This window comes from Phlebotomus papatasi, chromosome 3 (genome assembly GCF_024763615.1).
Source record: "Phlebotomus papatasi isolate M1 chromosome 3, Ppap_2.1, whole genome shotgun sequence".
Taxonomy (NCBI): domain Eukaryota; kingdom Metazoa; phylum Arthropoda; class Insecta; order Diptera; family Psychodidae; genus Phlebotomus; species Phlebotomus papatasi.
The window spans coordinates 33,257,832-33,278,315 of record NC_077224.1 but is presented as its reverse complement, the minus strand read 5'-3'; the positions used below and the strand labels follow the sequence as shown (position 1 = coordinate 33,278,315).

The 20,484-nt window shown below is 32.3% G+C and overlaps 1 protein-coding gene across 10 annotated transcripts in view; it reads left to right on the top strand.

Annotated features, from left to right (window-relative positions):
* The window catches only part of LOC129805340 (dual 3',5'-cyclic-AMP and -GMP phosphodiesterase 11), a 111,166-nt gene that overhangs the window by 65,335 nt on the left and 25,347 nt on the right, over window positions 1-20,484 (top strand). For 5 of the 10 annotated variants that reach the window (XM_055853200.1, XM_055853201.1, XM_055853202.1 and 2 more), the window contains 3 exons: window positions 15,819-16,152; window positions 18,882-19,110; window positions 19,220-19,362. In XM_055853200.1, coding sequence (XP_055709175.1) covers window positions 15,857-16,152; window positions 18,882-19,110; window positions 19,220-19,362 — 668 coding nt within the window. In that variant the 5' untranslated portion in view covers window positions 15,819-15,856. Of the gene's footprint in view, window positions 1-7,216; window positions 7,645-15,818; window positions 16,153-18,881; window positions 19,111-19,219; window positions 19,363-20,484 lie in introns of all 10 variants that reach the window. The other 5 variants (XM_055853193.1, XM_055853194.1, XM_055853198.1 and 2 more) reach the window with 2 other exon arrangements.

Below are 20,484 nucleotides of genomic sequence, written 5' to 3'. Positions count from 1 at the left end.
CTGTCTGGCAATACGCACTTTCCCAACACGACTCTAACACTTTATTATTTTGCAAATTTTCTAATCTAAACTGTTTGTATTAATTTTTTCATGAATTTTTGTAAATTTGGTGGAGTTATGGGTAAACTTTTGCAAAAGTGATTCTAGTAATGGATTTGAATGGTCTTAAAGAATCCGAACTTATCTGTTGAACATTTAGATTAAGGGCTACTCGGGCTACACAATTATCGATGATCTACACCACCGATTATGTGATAAATAGAGTGTCTCCGCTTTGGAGTTTACTTAATATATTGTCTAATAAATTTCAATACTAGTTCTGTATCTCAGAAATGATTTAAAATATAAGTTTTATTTTAAATTTTTAATATATTTTAAATATATTTATATTAAATTAAACAGGAACAAAAATTTCAAAATCTAACAGGGTTGACCCAAGGACTTCTTGCACTCTAGGCAAATATCTATATAGGTCAGCTTAACTGAACACAACTATATACCAAAAGTTTATCATCTTAACACGAATTGAAATGCATTTCATAAATTAACAAGAAGTTCAAATAGAAGTCTTAGGTAGAACGTATATAACCGTAGATCAGTGGTAGAGCATTCGCCTAGATATATGTGGGTCATTCAGATCAATTCTATCTGGAGGTGGGACTTTTACCCTGCCTTGCTCTGGTAAACATTAGAGTGTTGGGTGTGATTATCTCTCGTTTTTAATTTATAAAACTACAATATTTTCTACATGCTGGTTCTCGAGAATACTGAGATTTAAAAAAAATTGTGGTAAAAGGTCAGCCTAAAATAAAAAATTAAAAGCTTAAAATAAAATCTTAAAATTTAGTTTAAGGGTTGAGGGGTGTGTTCTATATAAATTTTCAATAAATATACATTCTTTGTTCCTTTGAACACTCTCAACATCACTGAGAGAAATCCGAAAAAGTTTAAATAACATTCCGGAAATGTTAATTTTACCCTGCAGTATTGATCCTAAATCGGTGTAAATATTACCCTTTTTAGGTGTATTTAGGGTTAAAGTTACCCTTTTTCATGTTAATTTTACCCTTAAAGAGGTGTAAAATTAACATAAAAAAATGTTGATATATTTTTACACCTAAAAAGTTTTAAAGTTATGAGGAAAAAAGGTAATCGCACCCTCTTTTTTTCTCAGTCATGCAATCAAGGTGCTTCTACTATACGGCGAGAGGCATCCTGGTGGCCTTACCATCAATTCAATCTTATCATATTTAAAAGTTTTGCGACATTGCATTTTTTGTGCATCATCACTGGTATGGTTGGTATGTGTTACCTGTGATAATGATTAAGTTTATGAGTAATTGGTAATACGCTCACTTAAGAAATGTGCGTGAATACCTGTATGCAATATCTCAAGGCAATACCTACGAGAATAATGATAGTGAATAGGTCCAACTGTGGTCCTTGTGCTATGCGTGAATGAAGTGAATCACTGATAAGAATGATGAATAAGTTTCCGAGAATTTTGACCGATGATATTAGTTAAAATAACTTCCAAAAATCACAGTTAAATGTTGATAATAATGATTATGTTAAGCTGAATTTCCGAGAATATTAGTAGCAATAACCGTTAACAAAATTATTGCATTTTAATTTGTTTCAGTTAAAATAACTGATAGAATAATTAAAATAAGTTATAAATATGTAGTTTATTGGTCTGATTGGACTGGTTTTACTATAAACATAAACGTTCCAAATGGTTATGGCCAAATGATTTAGCCTTCACATATCATGTCATGAGCATATGGACGAAAACTAAAGGAGTGCATTATGTTAGCATCAAAAAGCCTGTAATACAATCCCCATGTGACACTATAACTTCATTTCTAGTACTATACGGGATTAATAGAATTTCCTTTTGGCTATTTCAAGGAATTTTATTGCTAATGTCACATTTCCGGTATGCACAAACCTATTACCAATTATATCTGCACACAATTGGATCCAATTGAGAGCTACATTTATTGATTATTAATTTGTATCTCTTCGTATTTGAATGCCAAACTCATGTGAGTATCTGACAAGTACGTCTAGTAACATAATTCTCTACGCATAAGAATACCAATATAAGCTTAAAATGGGTCAATGACAGTTTTTTTTCTTGTCTTTTTGGATAAAACAAAAAAAAATGTCACGCCGAATGTGCCATATGAGATTCAAGTGTTGAAACTAACAAAAGCGTAAAGTGCGGGTGTCGGGGCGGTATATATACGTCATTCATACACAAGGCACAAGCTTCGGAGTCATTGAGCTCCAGTTTAAATAAACGAACATATACCACGGTTGTTTGTTTTATTGCTAACGACCAAAAAGGATGGAATGGGGGAGATGGGAAAGAAAGATAGAAAATTTTTGGGGACTTTTCACTTGCACTCTGGGTAAATATCCCATTGCCATTGCGGTGTAAAATATTTAATTATGTCCAAAAATACCTCATGAAACTTCGATTACAGTGGTACTTCAGGTGTTTCAGTGGGTCTTTCCCCCCTAAAAGTGTTTTTTTTTTGTTTTGTTTTTACTAGACTCTGTATAGTCCCCCTCGGGAGTTCCTTAACCCCATTCATAAGTACGTGAATGCTCAAAGGGAGAAAAGTGACTGAGAAATTGGTAATTAAGCACATTTCCTCCCCTGATATCGTGAGGGAAGTTAGTAAAAAAAACTTCAGATGGAAAATGAGAAAAAGAAATTTTATTGAGGTACAATCACTTTGTGTTTGAAGACTTGGCATAGTGCTCACTCAATGAGTACTCAATGGGTCGAGTGGTATAGCAATCGCTCTATGATGGAAGTGTCCTGAATTCGAATCCCCTTTAGGTCGCTAGAAATTTTTCTGACGTTAAAGGTGCTCGGATTGCATAGAGTGAGCTTCACTGCACTTGAAAAAAATAATAATGAATGTTCCGAACTCCCCTGGCGGGAAGGCCTAATTTTCTCTATGAAACGTTGTAGGGTGAAAGGAACGTCTATTGACACTTTAAGAACTCGTGTCAGCACCAATTGACACCCTACTTCGTACCATTTGGGATATAAAATTTGAACATCTCTGTTTATAGTAAAAGGTATATTACAGAAAAAACGTTATTACTTATATTTTACTAGATAAATTAAATAATTTTCAACATTTTGACAAAGGGTCAATAGCGGATCATTATTGGGGTCCCAGGACCATTATTATTATTATTATTATTATTATTATTATTATTATTATTATTATTATTATTATTATTATAGTGCTCATTTAAAGGTTTTTTTGGAAAAATGAATAGAAGTAATGGCAGTTCACAAGAAATAGTTACAACCCTTATTAAAAAGTTTAAAATAAACCAAGAGAAATTTTTACATTGTGTGATTAAATAAAGATTAAAATATTGACTTATGCCCAACGCACAATAAGTTTTGTTTATAAACATGCTTTTAAAATTTCCTATGAGAGAGAGCGAGATGACTAGATCTCTATTTCATTCCCTCTTATGTCCAGTGCACAATAACTTTTGTTTTGTAAACATGCTTTTGACATTTCAGTGAGAGTGAGTGAGATCTAAATATAGTCACCTCGTTCACTCTTATAGGCAGTTCCTAAAACATGTTTAAAATCAAAAGTTATTGTGCGTTGGGCATTATTGAAATGGCAAAATCATGTTTACACAACAAAAATTATTGTGCGTTAAGCATTATATTATTTTTTCTTTTATAAATAAGTGTTCGTTCAGTAAATCAGCTATTTAAAAGTTATTACAACAATTTCCTAATCTGCAACCCTTGTACTGTATTTTACGTTCGAGATATAGAAAATTGTTGTGATTATTTAGGGCCGAAAGAGTACCTATTGGCACCTTAAGATATTGTCTCCTGACCAATTGGCACTCTATTTTAATTCATTTGGGATATGAAATTTTAACACCTTTCCTTACAATAAATGGTAGATTAGTGAAAAGAAAACTTTATGTTACTTGTATTTTATTATAGAAACATTAAATAAATTTCAACATTTCATTGATATTACAGTAAAGTCCCGCTATAGGCCATCGCTCTATAGCCCACAATTTATCGACCATTGATTTCAAATCACTGAGGTTATGTTCTTTAGTACGCGACATGCAATGTTGTCATAATTATTTTAATATTTTTGGCAAACTTTATTGAGTAGTTGTGATAATTGTGATTCATTAATGAAGAGAGCGAGGACAAGTACCACAATCGCAAAGAAAGTGGAAGCCGTCGAGCAATTTCAATACTAAAAGTCGTTGATAATTTTAAAAACTGACATGGACTATAGTGCGACCCAAGTGTCAAATCTGGAACCAAATATGGACTGTAGCGAAACTCTACTGTATATATAAGTATCCCTGCCAAACATGTGTTCCTTCGATCCTATGTCGCATTTTATGTGTAACTCATGGTAGGTAGAAATGCTAGATCTTTACTGGAAATGTGTCTGGCTGGACTATCACAGTTATGTGTTCGAGTCCAATCCGCTTCAAAGATCTGAATGTATTTTATTTATACAATTTTCACATGTAATGAAAACTTAATAAAATGCACTGTTTTTTTTTTCGAAGAAATCGGGAGGATAAAAAAAATTATCCACATTGCGGAAAGGTACTCCTGGGTTGTCTACGATTAGGCAATTTTTTTAATACGGGAACCTTGTAATTTTATTTACTCACTGGACGATTTTGAGGCTGTTCTGGAAAAATCTGGAACTGACCTAGTCTCGAACTCGGGGTATTAGAGTAGGAGATAGTGCTCTATCTACTAATCCACTAAGGCTAAGGAGGAGATATGTGTGAACACTGAGAGAAATCCGAAAAAGTTAAAATAACATTCCGGAAATGTTAATTTTACCCTGCAATATTGATCCGAAATTGTTGTAAATGCTTTTTAGGTGTATTATGGGTTAAAGTTACCCTTTTTCATGTTAATTTTACATTTAAAAAGGTATAAAATTAACATTAAAAAATGTTGATATATTTTTACACCTAAAAAGTGTTACAGTTACGAGGAAAAAAAGGTAATCGCACCCCCTTTTTTTCTCAGTGAATATGTAAGAACCACTAACATGCTAAAAACGTCCGATACTTTCGTATGAATCTTATTTAGCTTTTCCACAATTTAAGTAAAATATACATTGATTTCACGTGGTGCCTTTTCTCCTTTATTTTCTACTCTGAATTTTTATTTAAAGTATTTTTTTTATATAGTATCCAGTCAAATCCGAATATATTTTACTTAAATATTTCACTGATTGAAAAGAAAAGAGCTTCCACAATTTATTTAAACAATTCTCAAACTGTCTAAATTAGGGTCAGAAATCTTGTACCACTTACTGTATTTCTCTTTTAACTGAGTTCCTTAGAGGATAATGGGGTAGTTTTATATAAATTAACTTTTTTGAAATTGTTTCTACAAATATTGTAATGACCATGACTTATTGTTCCTCTTAGATCTATATTAAAGAAAAAATTCTTAACCATAGACACTTAAAGAAATGATATATTTCTAAATATCTTCAGTTTCTGCTACTCAAATGATCACACTTTAGCATTATTTTGCTGATATAAAATTTATAAAGAGATAACAAACAAGATATATTTAAATTTTTCTGATTCTTTCTGTTTGTTTATTCCAAGATTATAGGCTATACGGTTAAAGATATTGATTCTCGCTCTTTAGAGTCCTCTTTTCTATAAGTTGACATTGCTTAGAGACGATATTTATTTATTTTTTTCACGATTAGCTTTTTACTCCTCATTTAAATAAAATGATATTTCTTCCGTAATATCTGAAGGAACGAGTCCAACTCTTTTTCGATTATGAGACAGGTTTACTTGAAATCTATAATTAAAGTCTAGTTTTAACTAATTCAGTTTAAGTTTTTGATTATGTATAAAGTCTTTAAAAACCGGGGGAATTGATTCTTGTATCAAAAAGTCATTGGTTTGAGTTCTACCATTTTTGAGCTCTAAACTCAGATCTGTTCAAACTTTTGTGAGGCCATGCACACCACAAATTTTCCTTCGTCATTGTGTTTTATTATATTTATTGATTTTCTAAAGTTTTATAATAGGGAATAAGGCTGGAAATAGAACTTCTTTTTTTTTTCACAAAGGAAAAATTCATATAGGCATTGATAAAATATTATAGGCAATGGTGTTCTGTTCTTTGTAAAAATAAATAAGTTTACATTATTTACTTAGGTGTAAAAGATCAATTAAAAAGGCAGCCGGACTATTATGGACGGATATTAGGGACGGACTATTATTTTATGGGATTCTTATAGAATTTAGCGAGTAGTTTTGTTTTTATCTGATGCAACATGAAGCTTTATATTCGAAAAAATCACTTTAAGAAAAAAGAAGGTTTATAGTGTTAAAATATTCTTGTAAAAATCCTCAGTGTACTATATAGTGCCTTTCTTCTCAAGAGTGTTATAAAGTAGTGCAATAAACTACCAAGGAAAGCTTCTTTCTTCAGCAAATGGGTTTTCTCCCTAACCTTCGATCATGCAAAAACACTGTATTAGTTTCTTCATCTAAATTGCCACTTTAGTACATCTGCCGTGGCTATTTGGCATCGATTTTTTTCGCCCTTTTATCCTGTAAATGGGGATGGAAAAAATTTTAATTAACTTATTCAACAAGTAACAATTTATTCCAATATGCCTCAGACACTCTCACAAACAATTTTCTTTCCACTCTGCGACGTATTAATGCACTTGGATCACAGTCCATTAGCATTTTCTGCATAAATTGGTGAATTTAGGAGCTGAAAATGTTTTCGTCAATGAAGAGGGGTTGGTGAATTTTCTACTACACTGTGGGGGTCAATTTTGCCAGAAGGCGGTATGATGGTAAAGAACCATATCTTCAGTCTTGTAATCCTCTTTCGCTTTTCATTCTAATTTCCCATCTACATAATTGTTTCAAGTTCCGTTTTATTAATTGAAATAATTTTGATGTTTTTGAAACATGTCATGTTGTAAAATCTTTAAATTTCTTTGACGCAATGCAGACCCATCACCCACAATTTGTGTCCCCTTCCCCTTCAAAAAAAAAAAAAAAGAAACACAAAACTTGTGCGTTGTGATATTGTTGAAATCAAATTGTATACGACGCAGACGTTTTAATAAAAGTTTACGATTGTTTCCATTGTGCCCACAAATTGATTGATTCACAGCGTGTATTACATAAGATGGAATATAATTGAGTGGAGAATTTTCAAATAATTTACAACAGTGTTCTTGCTCGTCTCGCCCATACATCCGCCAATTAAATGCATATAATGGCAATTTTTGGAGTGTGAGAAAGGCAGAGACTCGTAACGTGCAATTAAATAAATTGATTTCGATCTCTGTGCGTATTTAAAGTTTTAATGACAATACACCAAGCGCCTCCACTGAGGAGGTGAGTGCGGAAGAAAGTGAAGAATGAGTGATGTGAGGGTGTTTCCAGTGGCAGACAAATTGACTGTCGATGGACAAGGGTGAGGATTGAGCCTCATCTGTCTACGGACAGATCTCCATTCCTGGTGAAATTCACCCAGTTGGAGTCGAATGGGCCAGACTTCTAGCATGTGCCGTTTTCGTGGATGCCGCTACAAGAAAAGTAAGGCAAATCATCTCTCCTAATCGATAAAATGACACAGAAGTCATTCCCCACAGATAATTCTCTCTATAAAAGCAATAAAAATTCACTCTGAACTTGAGCTTCGTGTTTAATTATTCGTAAACAATGGCTTTTATGAGGATGCGAATACGTCCTGATTAATACATGCTTTTATTGGCTTGTTCTCTTACCATTTTCTCTTTGCCTTCCGTCTGAGGAGGAACTAGACTAAAAGCCCAGGGGGATATCCCTGCGGAAATGGATGATATACATTTTCAATAAAAATATATTTTCTGCAAGCGAATCATTTTTTTTCTCTGTTATATTCCATAAGTAATATTCCCTGAAATAATTGCATATCTGTTAAAACATATTTTGTAAAAGAAAAACATAATAAATTCCCTCCAATTCATTCATGTTTAATTAAATCAAATATTCACTATAATTTAATTTGAATTTTGAATATTCAAATGTAGAATCAGGCATGTATAACTTTCGAAAATGTAAAACTTTGGGATACTAATGTAGTATTTGGGGAATGTGCTGTATATTTCGAAATTGCTAATATCCTAGAGCCACTCATTTGAATTATCTTAATTACAGTTCATGAAAGTTTAAGAAATGATTTCAATCTTTTAAGGACTATAGGTCACCGGTGATCGGAAACAAAACTTTTTTTTTACTAAAAAGTTATTTTGTTCTGTAAATAGATAGAAAAATTACTTTTTTCGTCGCCGGTGACCCACTGGCTTCTAATACACTGAGAAAAATCCGAAAAAGTTAAAATAACATTCTGGAAATGTTTATTTTACCATGCAGTATTGATCCGAAATCGGTGTAAATATTATGCTTTTTAGGTGTATTAGGGGTTAAAGTTACCCTTTTTCATGTTAATTTTACCCTTAAAAAGGTGTAAAATTAACATTAAAAATGTTGATATATTTTTACACCTAAAAAGTGTTAAAGTTATGAGGAAAAAAAAGTTAATCACACCCCCTTTTTTATCAGTGTAGGTAAAAAGAAAACTTAATCTGCTTGAAACTGCCCCACACTTCCTTATAATATGGTTCCTATTTGATATTCCATGTTTTATGTAATATTTTTAAGATCTAGCCTTAGAATTAGAAAAAAAATCTATTAACATCACACACAGTTATTCTACAAAATAACAAATTTTGAATAACCTTTTCCTAATTTTGTCTTTTGTGACTTTTTCATTAAAAGTATATTAATGCGATTTTTATCAACTTTTTAATGCGAAAACATATTTACGCTTTGGAAAACTTTAGATCAGTTTAAACTAATTTTTGTGGACCATTGACCCTTTTTTATCAATAAATATATATTGAATTCTAAATATTGAGTGATTCAACAAATTCCCAATTTGAACGCTCATTAATGATGGTTATTTTGCATAAAATTAAAATTTGAATGAACAAATAGTTAAGTCAAGTCATATCATGTTCAATCATGTTTGTATGATCACCACTGAATTCTTATTTTTTGTACACCCTAATAATTCCATTTCATATTTAAAATCTTGAAGACTCATTAGAGTTGAGAATAAATTAAAAGAAGTTGACACTTTTATTGCCTTCCGCACTTGGACAAGTTAAAAGGGAGAAATTCAGAGAACCCATCAATGAGTCACAAGGAAATGGTGATCTCATTATTTTTACTATTGAATCACAAAGATCTTGAGCAGTGGCTCAAAAGTTATATAAGATGTAAAAACACAATTTTGGATAGAATAAAGTGGACATCGAGAGAAGCAAGAAGTCTTCTTTATTTCTCAACATTCTGATTTCCCCGCTCGGAAATCATAATTAAATGTGAAACCAGGATGAAGATAAAATACTGTGGAAAAAAGGTTTTAATACTTTGTAAATTTTCATTCGAGTTTTAAAAAAATTAAAAAATATATTGCTATTTTATATTATTCATACAGGCAATATTTTGAATAAAATAATATTTTCTAATTTTCTTTAATAAAACTCGGATTTTCACAAAAAAAAAACAACCAGATCTTTTTTGTACCCCCCATAAAATTATTTTTTATTGGTGATTTCACTTTATTAAAATTATTATTTGGAAATATTTTAATATACAAAAGGAATCACTTCATTTTTAATTAAAATTAAATTAGAGATAGTATACTCTTGTACTGTTTGAACTGTTTGTGGTGCCTGAATGTAAGCAAATATTGTGGAGAATAACTATAATTTAGATAATTTAAAATTTAAATTTCCTCCACGTCAAAGAAATTTAATATCTTTTGCGGAAATGCACTGTTCTTTGTTGTTTTAAACGAAATTAATTATGTCTAGACATAATAGGAAACAGGAAAGCTGTATGTTAAGAAGATAATATTATATCGTTTCTAAAGAAGTTTGAGAACTTGGATCAACCTTTTCACGTCAGTGCAAAACTTAATGAAATTGCAATATTAAATTTTATTTCGGGTGACTTCAAACAATAGTGCGGTAACAAATTTATGTTCATAATGACATAGTATATTTTTTAAGTTATGAAATTATATTTTTTAGAGAGGCAATACCACAAAAATACAAAGCTTTTCTATACATTTTTTGAGTTTTTTCTCACAAAGTAGTTTCCCTTATTTCGTTAGTTCACTTTTGGTTTATTTCGAGCTTACACTGGTTTCCAAGGCAGTTCTGTTTGTTAAGAATAATACATGAATCTGTAATCTATTTTAATATTCCCATTTTTTTGTTAGTTTGATACTTTTTTTTTGCCAGAATCCATAGAATCTCAAATAGAATCCATTACAAAATCCTTAGAATTAAATATATCATGAAATCCAATTTCCGTCTCACAGCATTAACATAGAACTAGGGTTGCTTAAGACTGATCATTCATTGACGGTCAAATGTTCCCATACGGCTTTGTAGGGCAATCTTTAACATTCGTAAAAATTGAATACAAGAATAAACAGATTCTCAAATGGAATAATTGGGAATCTTGGAAAATCGATATAACTTTTCAACATTTCTTAACCCTTTGCAAATTTGTTAAAAAATAAAAAATAAGATCTATTTACAAAAGTACAAATTGAAGATTTTCTTGACCATTTGCCTTTTTACTTATAAGAAGCACGACTAAGTAAAAGGAATCGTACTAGCGTGTAGGGTATTTCGAAAATAAAGATTATTAGGACGAAAAATGATTTATTTAGAAATTATTTTGTATATTTTCAGATGGTCAATACACAAGAGAAACTAGCGGAATATATTTAGCTTGAATATGGCTCAAATTCTTTTAGCAAATGAGTCCCGAAAAATAGTTCAACTGCATGAAGCTGTCCCAGCCTCCCCTATAATTTTGAATAGCCTAGAAAAATTGTATTTTTGTATTCTTATATACCATACAGAATTTTTAGGCTATGAACTAAGTTAAAGCACATTACAGTGGTTTATCTTACCCATCTTACCATATTAGGATACTCTTACTCTATATTATATATAGTTATTCCATAAATAACTTTTAGCTGAAATGCACAGCTTTAGAGAAGTAGACTGGAGAGATTTTCTTTCTTAGAATCGCACAATTAATTCTTTTTAAGTTCTCCTATTATGTACGTGGCGTCGTAAAGTATATTTCATAATGTGTTTTTTTTTGTTCATGAAATGCGGATGCATTTAATTTTATTATTGCCGCTCCATTTGGCTTTACGATCTTGACGAAATGCATACTTATGTTGCTTAAATAGTTTCTAATGGAGCCATCACACCAGTCACTCCTCCAAGTTGGGTAATAATATGTACGAGATTGGGTGCAATTAATTTGGTTTTATAGGTGCTTTCATTAAAAAATTTAATAGATTCCCAAGGAGAGGGTGTGATAGATGCGGGGATGGTTTCGGCCTTGTCCTCGTATTGGTGAAAGAAAAAATATGCGTCAAGGAAATCACTCAATCTAGAATATGCTTCAATTTATTAATTATGTGCGCGTGTTGTTCAAAGGGAAGATCAATAGACGTGAAAGAAGGGGACTTAAGGACTGGGGTAAAAGTTTATATATGTATATATAATTACGGGGAGGTGGGTGATATGGGGGATAAAATTAAATTTCATCATTTCACTTGAATGAGTGAATGATGGTTCAATTTTGGCAAGAGACAGACACAGAGATTTATCGTAATTATGGGTTGGATGTGAAAATGTGTTTTATTAAGTGGTGATATACCCTCATCATCGTAAAGGGCTTTTTACCATTGTTTTAGCATGTACGATTGTTTTTTGCTTCCGCATTGTCTGGAATTGCTGTGTAAGAAAATCTCTTAGGGGGCAACTGAGTGTGAAATTGAAAGAGGATTCTTATGCTATAGCCCCCTAAGGACTGTTAATTTTATGAAGTCAGTATTAAGTGAAAATTTGCAATCCACATTGTGTTTTTGTGATCTTTCTACCATCTATAAATAAGCATTGGGTAACCCCTTAGACCTTCTCCCTTTCTGGGGAGCACATAAAGTTATTTCGTGACAAAGGCTTTCGGCATGCACTTCATAAAATACTTTTGTGTCCTCATTCAACCAGCACACAATGTTTATAAAACTGTCCAGTCTAGGCGAATGGTAAGCTTCCTCATAGGAAGAGCTGAGAGGAAAAGGAGATTTGAGTGTCTATAAAGTGCCGGATGTTGTGTCAGATAAATCATCAAGTTGATGTGTCGATTAGTTTTTATCGTACCTCCAGTTGTTTTCTTTGGGTGTCTCATATGCTTCGAAATTGAGCAATTTGGTGATTCTTTGGTCTGTTGCTTGTATTTCTCAGATTCCCTCTCTCATACTTCATAATTGAATTAATATAATTCTGTGATTGTATCATGGTGACGGAAGGGAAGTTACAATCTGGCAATATGCCAAACATGCTTTGCTGGACACCCAAAGATGTCAACACGCTAATACATATGATACCAAAAAGAAATGAGAGATATTTGGTAGAAACGAACATAGAAAAGGTTCAGTAAGAGAAAAAGAAATGTATAACATTTTGTACGTGAAGATATAAAAGAGAAGAACTTAAGGAGACAGGACATTTGTCGTCGAGGTATTTGGCATTTTAAATTAGACACCGCACAAGAAGCGACAAGTGATGTAACCCATGGAGACGCCCGGTATCACCCGGCGTCCCCATTGAGACAAATGTGAAAGAGGGCACAGAGACAGCGAAAAGGAGGGTTTCAATTGGCATCGTAAATAATTCAATCAAACTTCCATTTATAGGCAAGACCAAAAATAGGTGCAATTACCCTGCAGAGTGTCATAAAATTCAATTCGGTGACCAGAAATAGAAACAGAAAATTCGTGAAATTTATACCAAAACCTCGCATAGGTTAATAAAAGAATGATTATGGAGGGTGAGTAAGGGGAGGAGAGAGTCATTTGACTCTTCATACATGAATTTTGAAAGCACATGATTGAAATATTAGACGTTGTTTTTCACCATTTTCTGCGCATAAAATCGAAATGGCATCAATCAATAAAAGAATTTATGTTTTACATTTAGTGCGCCTTTGTAAATGAAATCGTTCAATTTATGGAAATTGAAACGAATTGTTTTGAAATAAAAGTCTTATTTTTTAAAAAGCGAAAACACTATAAATCGATTTGTCAGAATATTAGTCGAATTAAGGGCAGAATCACATTGACCGTAAAATGCTCACCGTCACCGTCAAAGCCCTCACCGTATTTCGTTGATTTACGCATTTTCATTGCAATTCTTACGCAAATTCTCAATTACCGTGTTACATTATCTCATACTCGGTGGCACTAGGTGAAAATAATACAAGAAAATTGAAGAAATAAAGCGAAAATGCGATAAACGGTGAGCAAAAAAATTGTACGAAAAACTGTAGCAAAAAAATCCTACAGTTTTTTTTTGCTCACCGTTTATCGCATTTTCGCTTTATTTCTTCAATTTTCTTAAATTATTTTCACCTAGTGCCACCGAGTATGAGACAAGGTAATATCGTAATGGAAAATTTGCGTAAGAATTGCAATGAAAATGCGTAAATCAACGAAATACGGTGAGGGCTTTGACGGTGACGGTGAGCATTTTACTGTCAATGTGATTCTGCCCTAAGTCGATTGTCTCGCTTTTTGGGTACTCTTTGATACCCTCTACCTTCCCTGTGAATATTATAATAACGGAAAATTAATAATTCCCAAAGTTATGGGAATTTCTAATCTTAAAATTCTATACTCAGAATGTAAAATTTCGGTTTGAAATTGCTATATTTTAAAGTCGATCTTTCATCGCGACTTATTCGTTTTTATATTTTGAGCCGTTAAAATTATTTATATATTTGTATTTTATGAAAATAAAATTAAAATTTACTAAATTAAAAAGATATAACATGAAGTACAAATTTCTATATATAGAAACAAATATAAAGTAATATTGCAAGATTTAAAATTAAATCAAATTAATAAGAAATTTCTTGCAGAATTTTTATGACGACCGACGGCATCAAAGTTGTTATTACAATGTTTATGTGGTTAAAACAGTTCCTTTTAATGAAAAAAAAACTATTAATTTCTATAAAAAAAATTATAGTGCCAACATATTTTAACTTCAAATTTATTGACGTAAAAATTTGTAGTTCTAAATCCATGCTAAATTTATTTAGAAAAAGCGTTGAAAATATAAAATAAACTTTTACGTTTAATATGTTTCTTAGCTTAGGCAAGCACTGGATCAATATCGTAAATTTGAATTTTCGAGCTCTCTGAGTAAAGTTTTTAATTTTTCAAGGATATTATATTTAATATAAAAGATATATTTCTTTTTTTTTAATATTTTCTATTGTAATTATAAATACATGACTACATTTAGGCATTATTTTCCAATTTTTGTGTATGATTGTTCCAGTTGTGAATTCCTATAGGATATTTCGGAAATTTCTCTGCTATAAATCCTTTAATTGATAGGTCTCGATCGATTAGACATCTATCATATTAGATAAAAAAAATATAATAGAATAAATATATTTTTCTTTTTCACAATTAATCCTAACTATTCAAACTCTTCAAATATTTACCATACACAAAATTGTTGGGTAACTGTACTAAATTTCGGCATAGTTGCTTGTTAGACCCCTGCCTTAAGTTTGAAATCTAATATTTTCATTTCAAATTGAATTTGAATTTTGTTTTCGAAAAGGGTTTTTCTTGGAACCTTGCAGGTTTAAGTTAAAGACGTTAAAGACGATTGGAACACCGGTGTTCCATAAAGAAAATAATTTTTCCTGACTACCTAAAACTATTTGTTTCTTATGTCTGTACATAATTGTAAAGTAGAAGGTTGAAGGAATCTAGAATATTTTTTTGTAAGTCTCTAGCTATTTGCTACGTAGTAAATATTTAAGCTCAAAAATGGCGAATTTTTAAATTCTCAAATTCATAATTGATTCTATTTGTTTTTTATACTTCCAATTTTTTTTAAACAAAATCCTTTTGGCAATAAAAACTACAATACTCATACGTAATATTTCTCATTAAAGCGAAAAATATTATTCATTGGTATAGTCTGAAAAATTACTTAAATTTTTGGGCTATTTTTGTCCCTATCGTTCATAGAACCACAAAATACACCGAATCAGACTCTGTTGGACTTTCTAAGGTGAGATGTAAGACTTATCATTGATTATGTTTCCCAGTTTAATTTTTATTGTTGATTTTCAGTCCGTAAAAAGTGTCTCGTCGTTAAAGGGTTAAAATTTTATCGTCTTTGTTTTCTCTAAAATCATTTTTAATACATTTTAAAATTAGTGAAACATAGACATAGTTTTGGGTAATATTTCGGTCACCTTGATTCTCATCTTGCCCTTCCGGAATACTTCCAAAGTCTTTTTCACACCATCCCGTTCGCAAAAGCGTCATTTTTTGTTATTTCTTGCATTGTGTAATTTCTAATACAAAAACTAAAAATTCATGAAAAATTGAGGAATAAAAAAAGTGGACAATTACAAACTAATCGAAATTTGACACATTTACCCTAAAATAAAAATAATGGTTTTTAATTAGCAATTTTCATTCTATCTTTATCACGAATTTTCTTCATTTAAATTGTATTTTCTTAATTTATGTAATCTTAAGAATACATTATGGAAGAATAAATTTAAATAAGGACATTTTCTCTGTCTCGTTATAGGCTTACACCTGCGAAGCATAGACGCGCCTCAAAACAGAATGCCCGCCGAGCAGGGGGGCGCGGACTCTGGTACTCGTTCCGGCGTCCCCCTGCCACTGCAGCTGCCCGCGCCCGACACGCAGGTGAGCTACGATGCTGAGTACGCTCGCATGGAGGCCTGGCTGGATGAGAATCCCGAATTTACGCAGGATTATTTCATCCGGAAGGCGACACGTCAGGTGGTGGATGCGTGGCTCGTCAATCATGCCACGCCTGGGGCCGAAATGTCATCACCCACCTACAACTCCGGCGCGTGTTCATCGCGTGGCGGATCGGGAGCCACGACCCCCGTCAGGTGAGAGACATTTATCAGCCATTCGCCTAATTACTCCAAAGAGGATGTGCTATAATTGAATTTATGGGCGCATTGGGAATGAGAGACACGCTCCGATCATTGACTCTAATTCAATGAAAAGAGGAAATTTGAACTTGGTTGTTTATTTTCTCAAATTTAGCACTTCCTTTGTCGTTGTTCTGTGATGTTAACAATATAAAATATATAATATATCGTGCTATAGTTTGTCAATCGAATATTGGTTTATCTTGAAAAATAGAATGGTTTTTAATATACAAAGGATTCAACGAGATACTATATAACATCAAAGAGATTTGTACAATTTGGGTCGATAAAAATGCCTTTGAAATATGTCTAAAAATGTGATGTTTTGCAAATAAAATAAATCCTATTTTCAATGTTTTGCAAGAGAATTCTGCAAATATTTTTGGTATAAATGTGACAAATCCATAAAAATATGAATCAGAATTTCTTTCAAGTTGCTTTGGCGCCTTAAATTATATTCCAATCGCAACGTTGCAATTGAAGAGTCCATAAAAGAGATTCTTTTAAAACTTATAAGTTGACTTATAAGTTGATACTTAACAAAACTTTAAATTTAAGCTTGAATAAAAACAGATATAAAACCGTATCCTATTTTCTCAGATATATTTTCATACAAACCATTTCAAACCATTTCTGTTTTACGAAATTAGATTTGTGGTTGAATAATTTTGATTGTTAACTGAATATTACAATTTGTCCAAACATTCGCGTCTTGATGTTTTTTGTCGCCTTCTGTCAAAAGGAGGTTTCCGTATTGTATACAAATGATTTTAACCTAATCTTACATGGAAATTTTTATTTTAAATTTAGATTTTGATTTATATTGAGGGTGACAGTCCGCAAATGACGGAAAAAGATTGTCAATTTTGATCAAAGTAGATCTAATCTTTTCCAAAACCTATTAATGACATGCGATCAAGAATTAAGAAATTTTTTATTAAGGTTAATTGCTTCAGAATGTAGAGCGTATGCCCATTCGACAGTTGTTAGCCCAGTCGACGACCAAACCCACCAATCCTAATCCTTCATTCCTATATGAAACACCCAACACATCATCCCTAGGCGGGTGCTGAAGGTTGTTATTATGGTGCTCTTGTTGCTTATGGCAATTACCACTAGTACTTCAGTGAGTGAGCATCAGTCGTCGTGGACAATTCACTCCGAGGAAGTTGAAAGATGGGTGGCACCTTCAGTTCCCCATTTTCCCTTAATAAGTTATAGTATTAGTTCAGTGAGCCCCATCAGGGCTTACAATAAATGTTTTATTATTTTACTGTTCGAACTCAAACTCAAAAAAGTAGTACCATGTATAATCCGCTGTTTTTCAATTTGCCACTAACCCGTATCTTAATCGATAAAATATATCAGATTCTAGTCTTCGGTGACTTCCAACAAAAAACATTTATCTCAAGATGTTTCTTCCTTTTTCTTTTATACTTTTATCTATACCCTAAGAATATCGCCATTTTGAATTTTGAAAGTCAAAGTTAAACACTCTGAAGGGATTGTTTTTCAACCGATTTGATTAAAATTGTATTTTTTAGAAAGGTTTTTAAATGAGTAATGAATTGATAAAAAATCCGTAAATGACTTATCTTTCTCGATAAAATAAATCAATGAAACAAAAAGCGGGTGGTATTTTTTTTAAAACGGGAAAATCGGTAAATGGTTTTGACTAGTAAGCAGTAAGGATTTGACTGTCAATTTAATTATGCTATTAACGGTAAAACACTAAAATACAGCTTAATATAGGTACCGATTTTAAGACTAGGCCTATAATCCGTTAAATTATCCTTATGTCTCATACAGAACAGTGTCCATTATTTTCTCTGGTTTTACTGAGCTAAAGGTTAAAATTTTCTTTACCAATCAATTAGGCTGAAAATCATTTAAGAATATTTGTTAGGTCCCAACTTATTAAAGCTGGTTATGAACTGGCAATTTTATAGACCCTTTTCTTTAAGAAAACTTCTATCGTAAGGTATAAGTTATGCAGCTTTCAGTATTTCACAAAAGAGATTGCGACGGAAAATTACATGCATTATAACTTCATTGTGTCATAAAATTTGAAAATTCTTGAAAAGAGGAAAGGGTTCGTTAAGATTAATCTCTCAAGAGATGAACAACGATGCGCTCTTTGAAAAATTATCCTTTCATAAAATCTAAAACTTTCGTGTTATTGCGAAACATAGCTATCAGAGAAGATTTTCAGAAAATGAAGTTTTAGCACTTTTAATGAATTTGTTACAGAAATTGTTGAAGGAATATCCTCTAAAGAGTTGGAAACTCTGTGGAATTCTTGAGGGAATTGTTGTAAAGTGCAAACATCTTTGAGATCATTTCAGTTATACTATTGACTTTATTCAATTTGCATGAAAAACTTCTTGATTGTTTAACTGGTAGTACTCCAAAGGATATACTAATCTGAGAGAGAGAGATGTCAAGAAAATTGTTTGAGGAAAATTTTCCACTTACTGAGTAAATTCCATTGAAAGAGCGTCAAGCAAATGTGGGCAATTTTATTGGTGAGGGTCTTTTACTGGTTGAGCGGGTGAGGAAATGAGAAATAGCTCAAGTGAATTGGAATTACTCAGGATTCCGACCTTTTCTTAGGCTAAATTAGCGAGGTTAATGACACACACATGTATAATGTATATTTTTTCCATGCTTCTTCTCTTTGGTAGAAAAATCTCAGCTCATGAGTTTGAGCGAGGGGGCTTGCTGAAGCCCATTGTTAACACAATCGACGGCACCCCGACGTTCCTCAGTGTTGGCAGCCAGAATGAGGGTGCCGCCGGTAGCACAGCTCTTGTGGCGGGCGTTTCAGGAGGAGCAGGTGGTTGGGGGCGTCCTCAGCGATTGTCACGCAATGAACTCAAGCTCCTCGATGAGAAGGAGCTCATCTTTGAATTGGTAAGGTATCGTCGTGAGGTCAATGAAATATGTCCCATGATGTGGGTTCAAGTAATCCCACGGTGTCGTCAAAATGCGGAACTGATCGCTAATCTTAATGCTTTCCCAGGTGAAAGACATCTGCAATGAACTCGATGTGAGGTCTCTATGCCACAAAATTCTTCAAAATGTCTCAATACTGCTCAATGCAGATCGTGGATCTCTCTTTTTGGTCCAAGGAAGGACAAGTGCCTGCCAAAATGGTCCAAAAAAGTAAGTAATTTCTTAATTTATTATGTTTATGATTTTTTTTTATTTTCTTGAAAATTTTTCTTTAGAAACTAGAATTTTTCGATTTTTTACAAAAAAAAATTGTGTTTGAAAGATGAACTGGATATGCATTTATATACAGATGTGTTCCTTTAAACGTTTCAGTTATGAAACAGAATAACTGATAATTACAAAAAACGTACATCGCAAGTATTTAATTTTTAATCTCTTATTTAAAAAACTAATCACTGACATCTCGTATTAGTAGGATATTTAGAATTAAACATTGCAAATAATGTCATCAACGGCAGCATAAACAAATGTTAATCCATAATACAACAAGTAGTGCTGGAACTGCTTTATTTTTAATCCAGATTTAAATAGTATAAGATGCCTTAATGCTACCGGTTTCAATGTTTAATAATTATCTAAATAAAAGGAAATCCTATCCGCTGTTTTTCCGCAAAAAATGTCAGTTGCTTCCTTTTTCAATTAATTTGAGATAATTTATCGCTGGGAGATGCTTAATAAGTGTATTTTCATGTTGAGGTATAGAAATATGGTTTGAAGAAAGGGATTTTGAGTAGATGAAATTGACGCTTTACAAGGGATGCCAAATAGAGATTTGAGTATCATGAGACAAATTTCTTGCAGTCAGACAATAAATCTTTGTCACTTTTTGGACATATCCAACCCCCTAAACAGTTGTCCTTTTTGTCTTCATCTCTTGGGAATAGACGGGCTTTGCGTAAAATGATGATGTCGCTGAATAACAATCATACAGCTTCATTTCGTTTTGCTACTGTGAGAGGGAGTCCTTGAATGCATATGAGTTTTTAGGCATTCCCTCAATGATTCTATATATAAAGCTTCTTGAAAGCTTATGTGTGGGTGATGGCACAAACCTTCAATTCCATTTTCATCCCCTTGTAAACAGATATAGACGCGGTTTTTTATTCATAGAACGTATGAAAGTCTGAAAGCTTCTCATTCAGGAATTTTCCAAAAACTAAGAAAAAGTTGTGGAGGATGTTTCTTCCTACCATGATTGTCACAAATAATAATATAAAGTTATGCAGTAAATTGAAATGAAGTTTATGACAGATAAGAACTCTCTCTTGTATT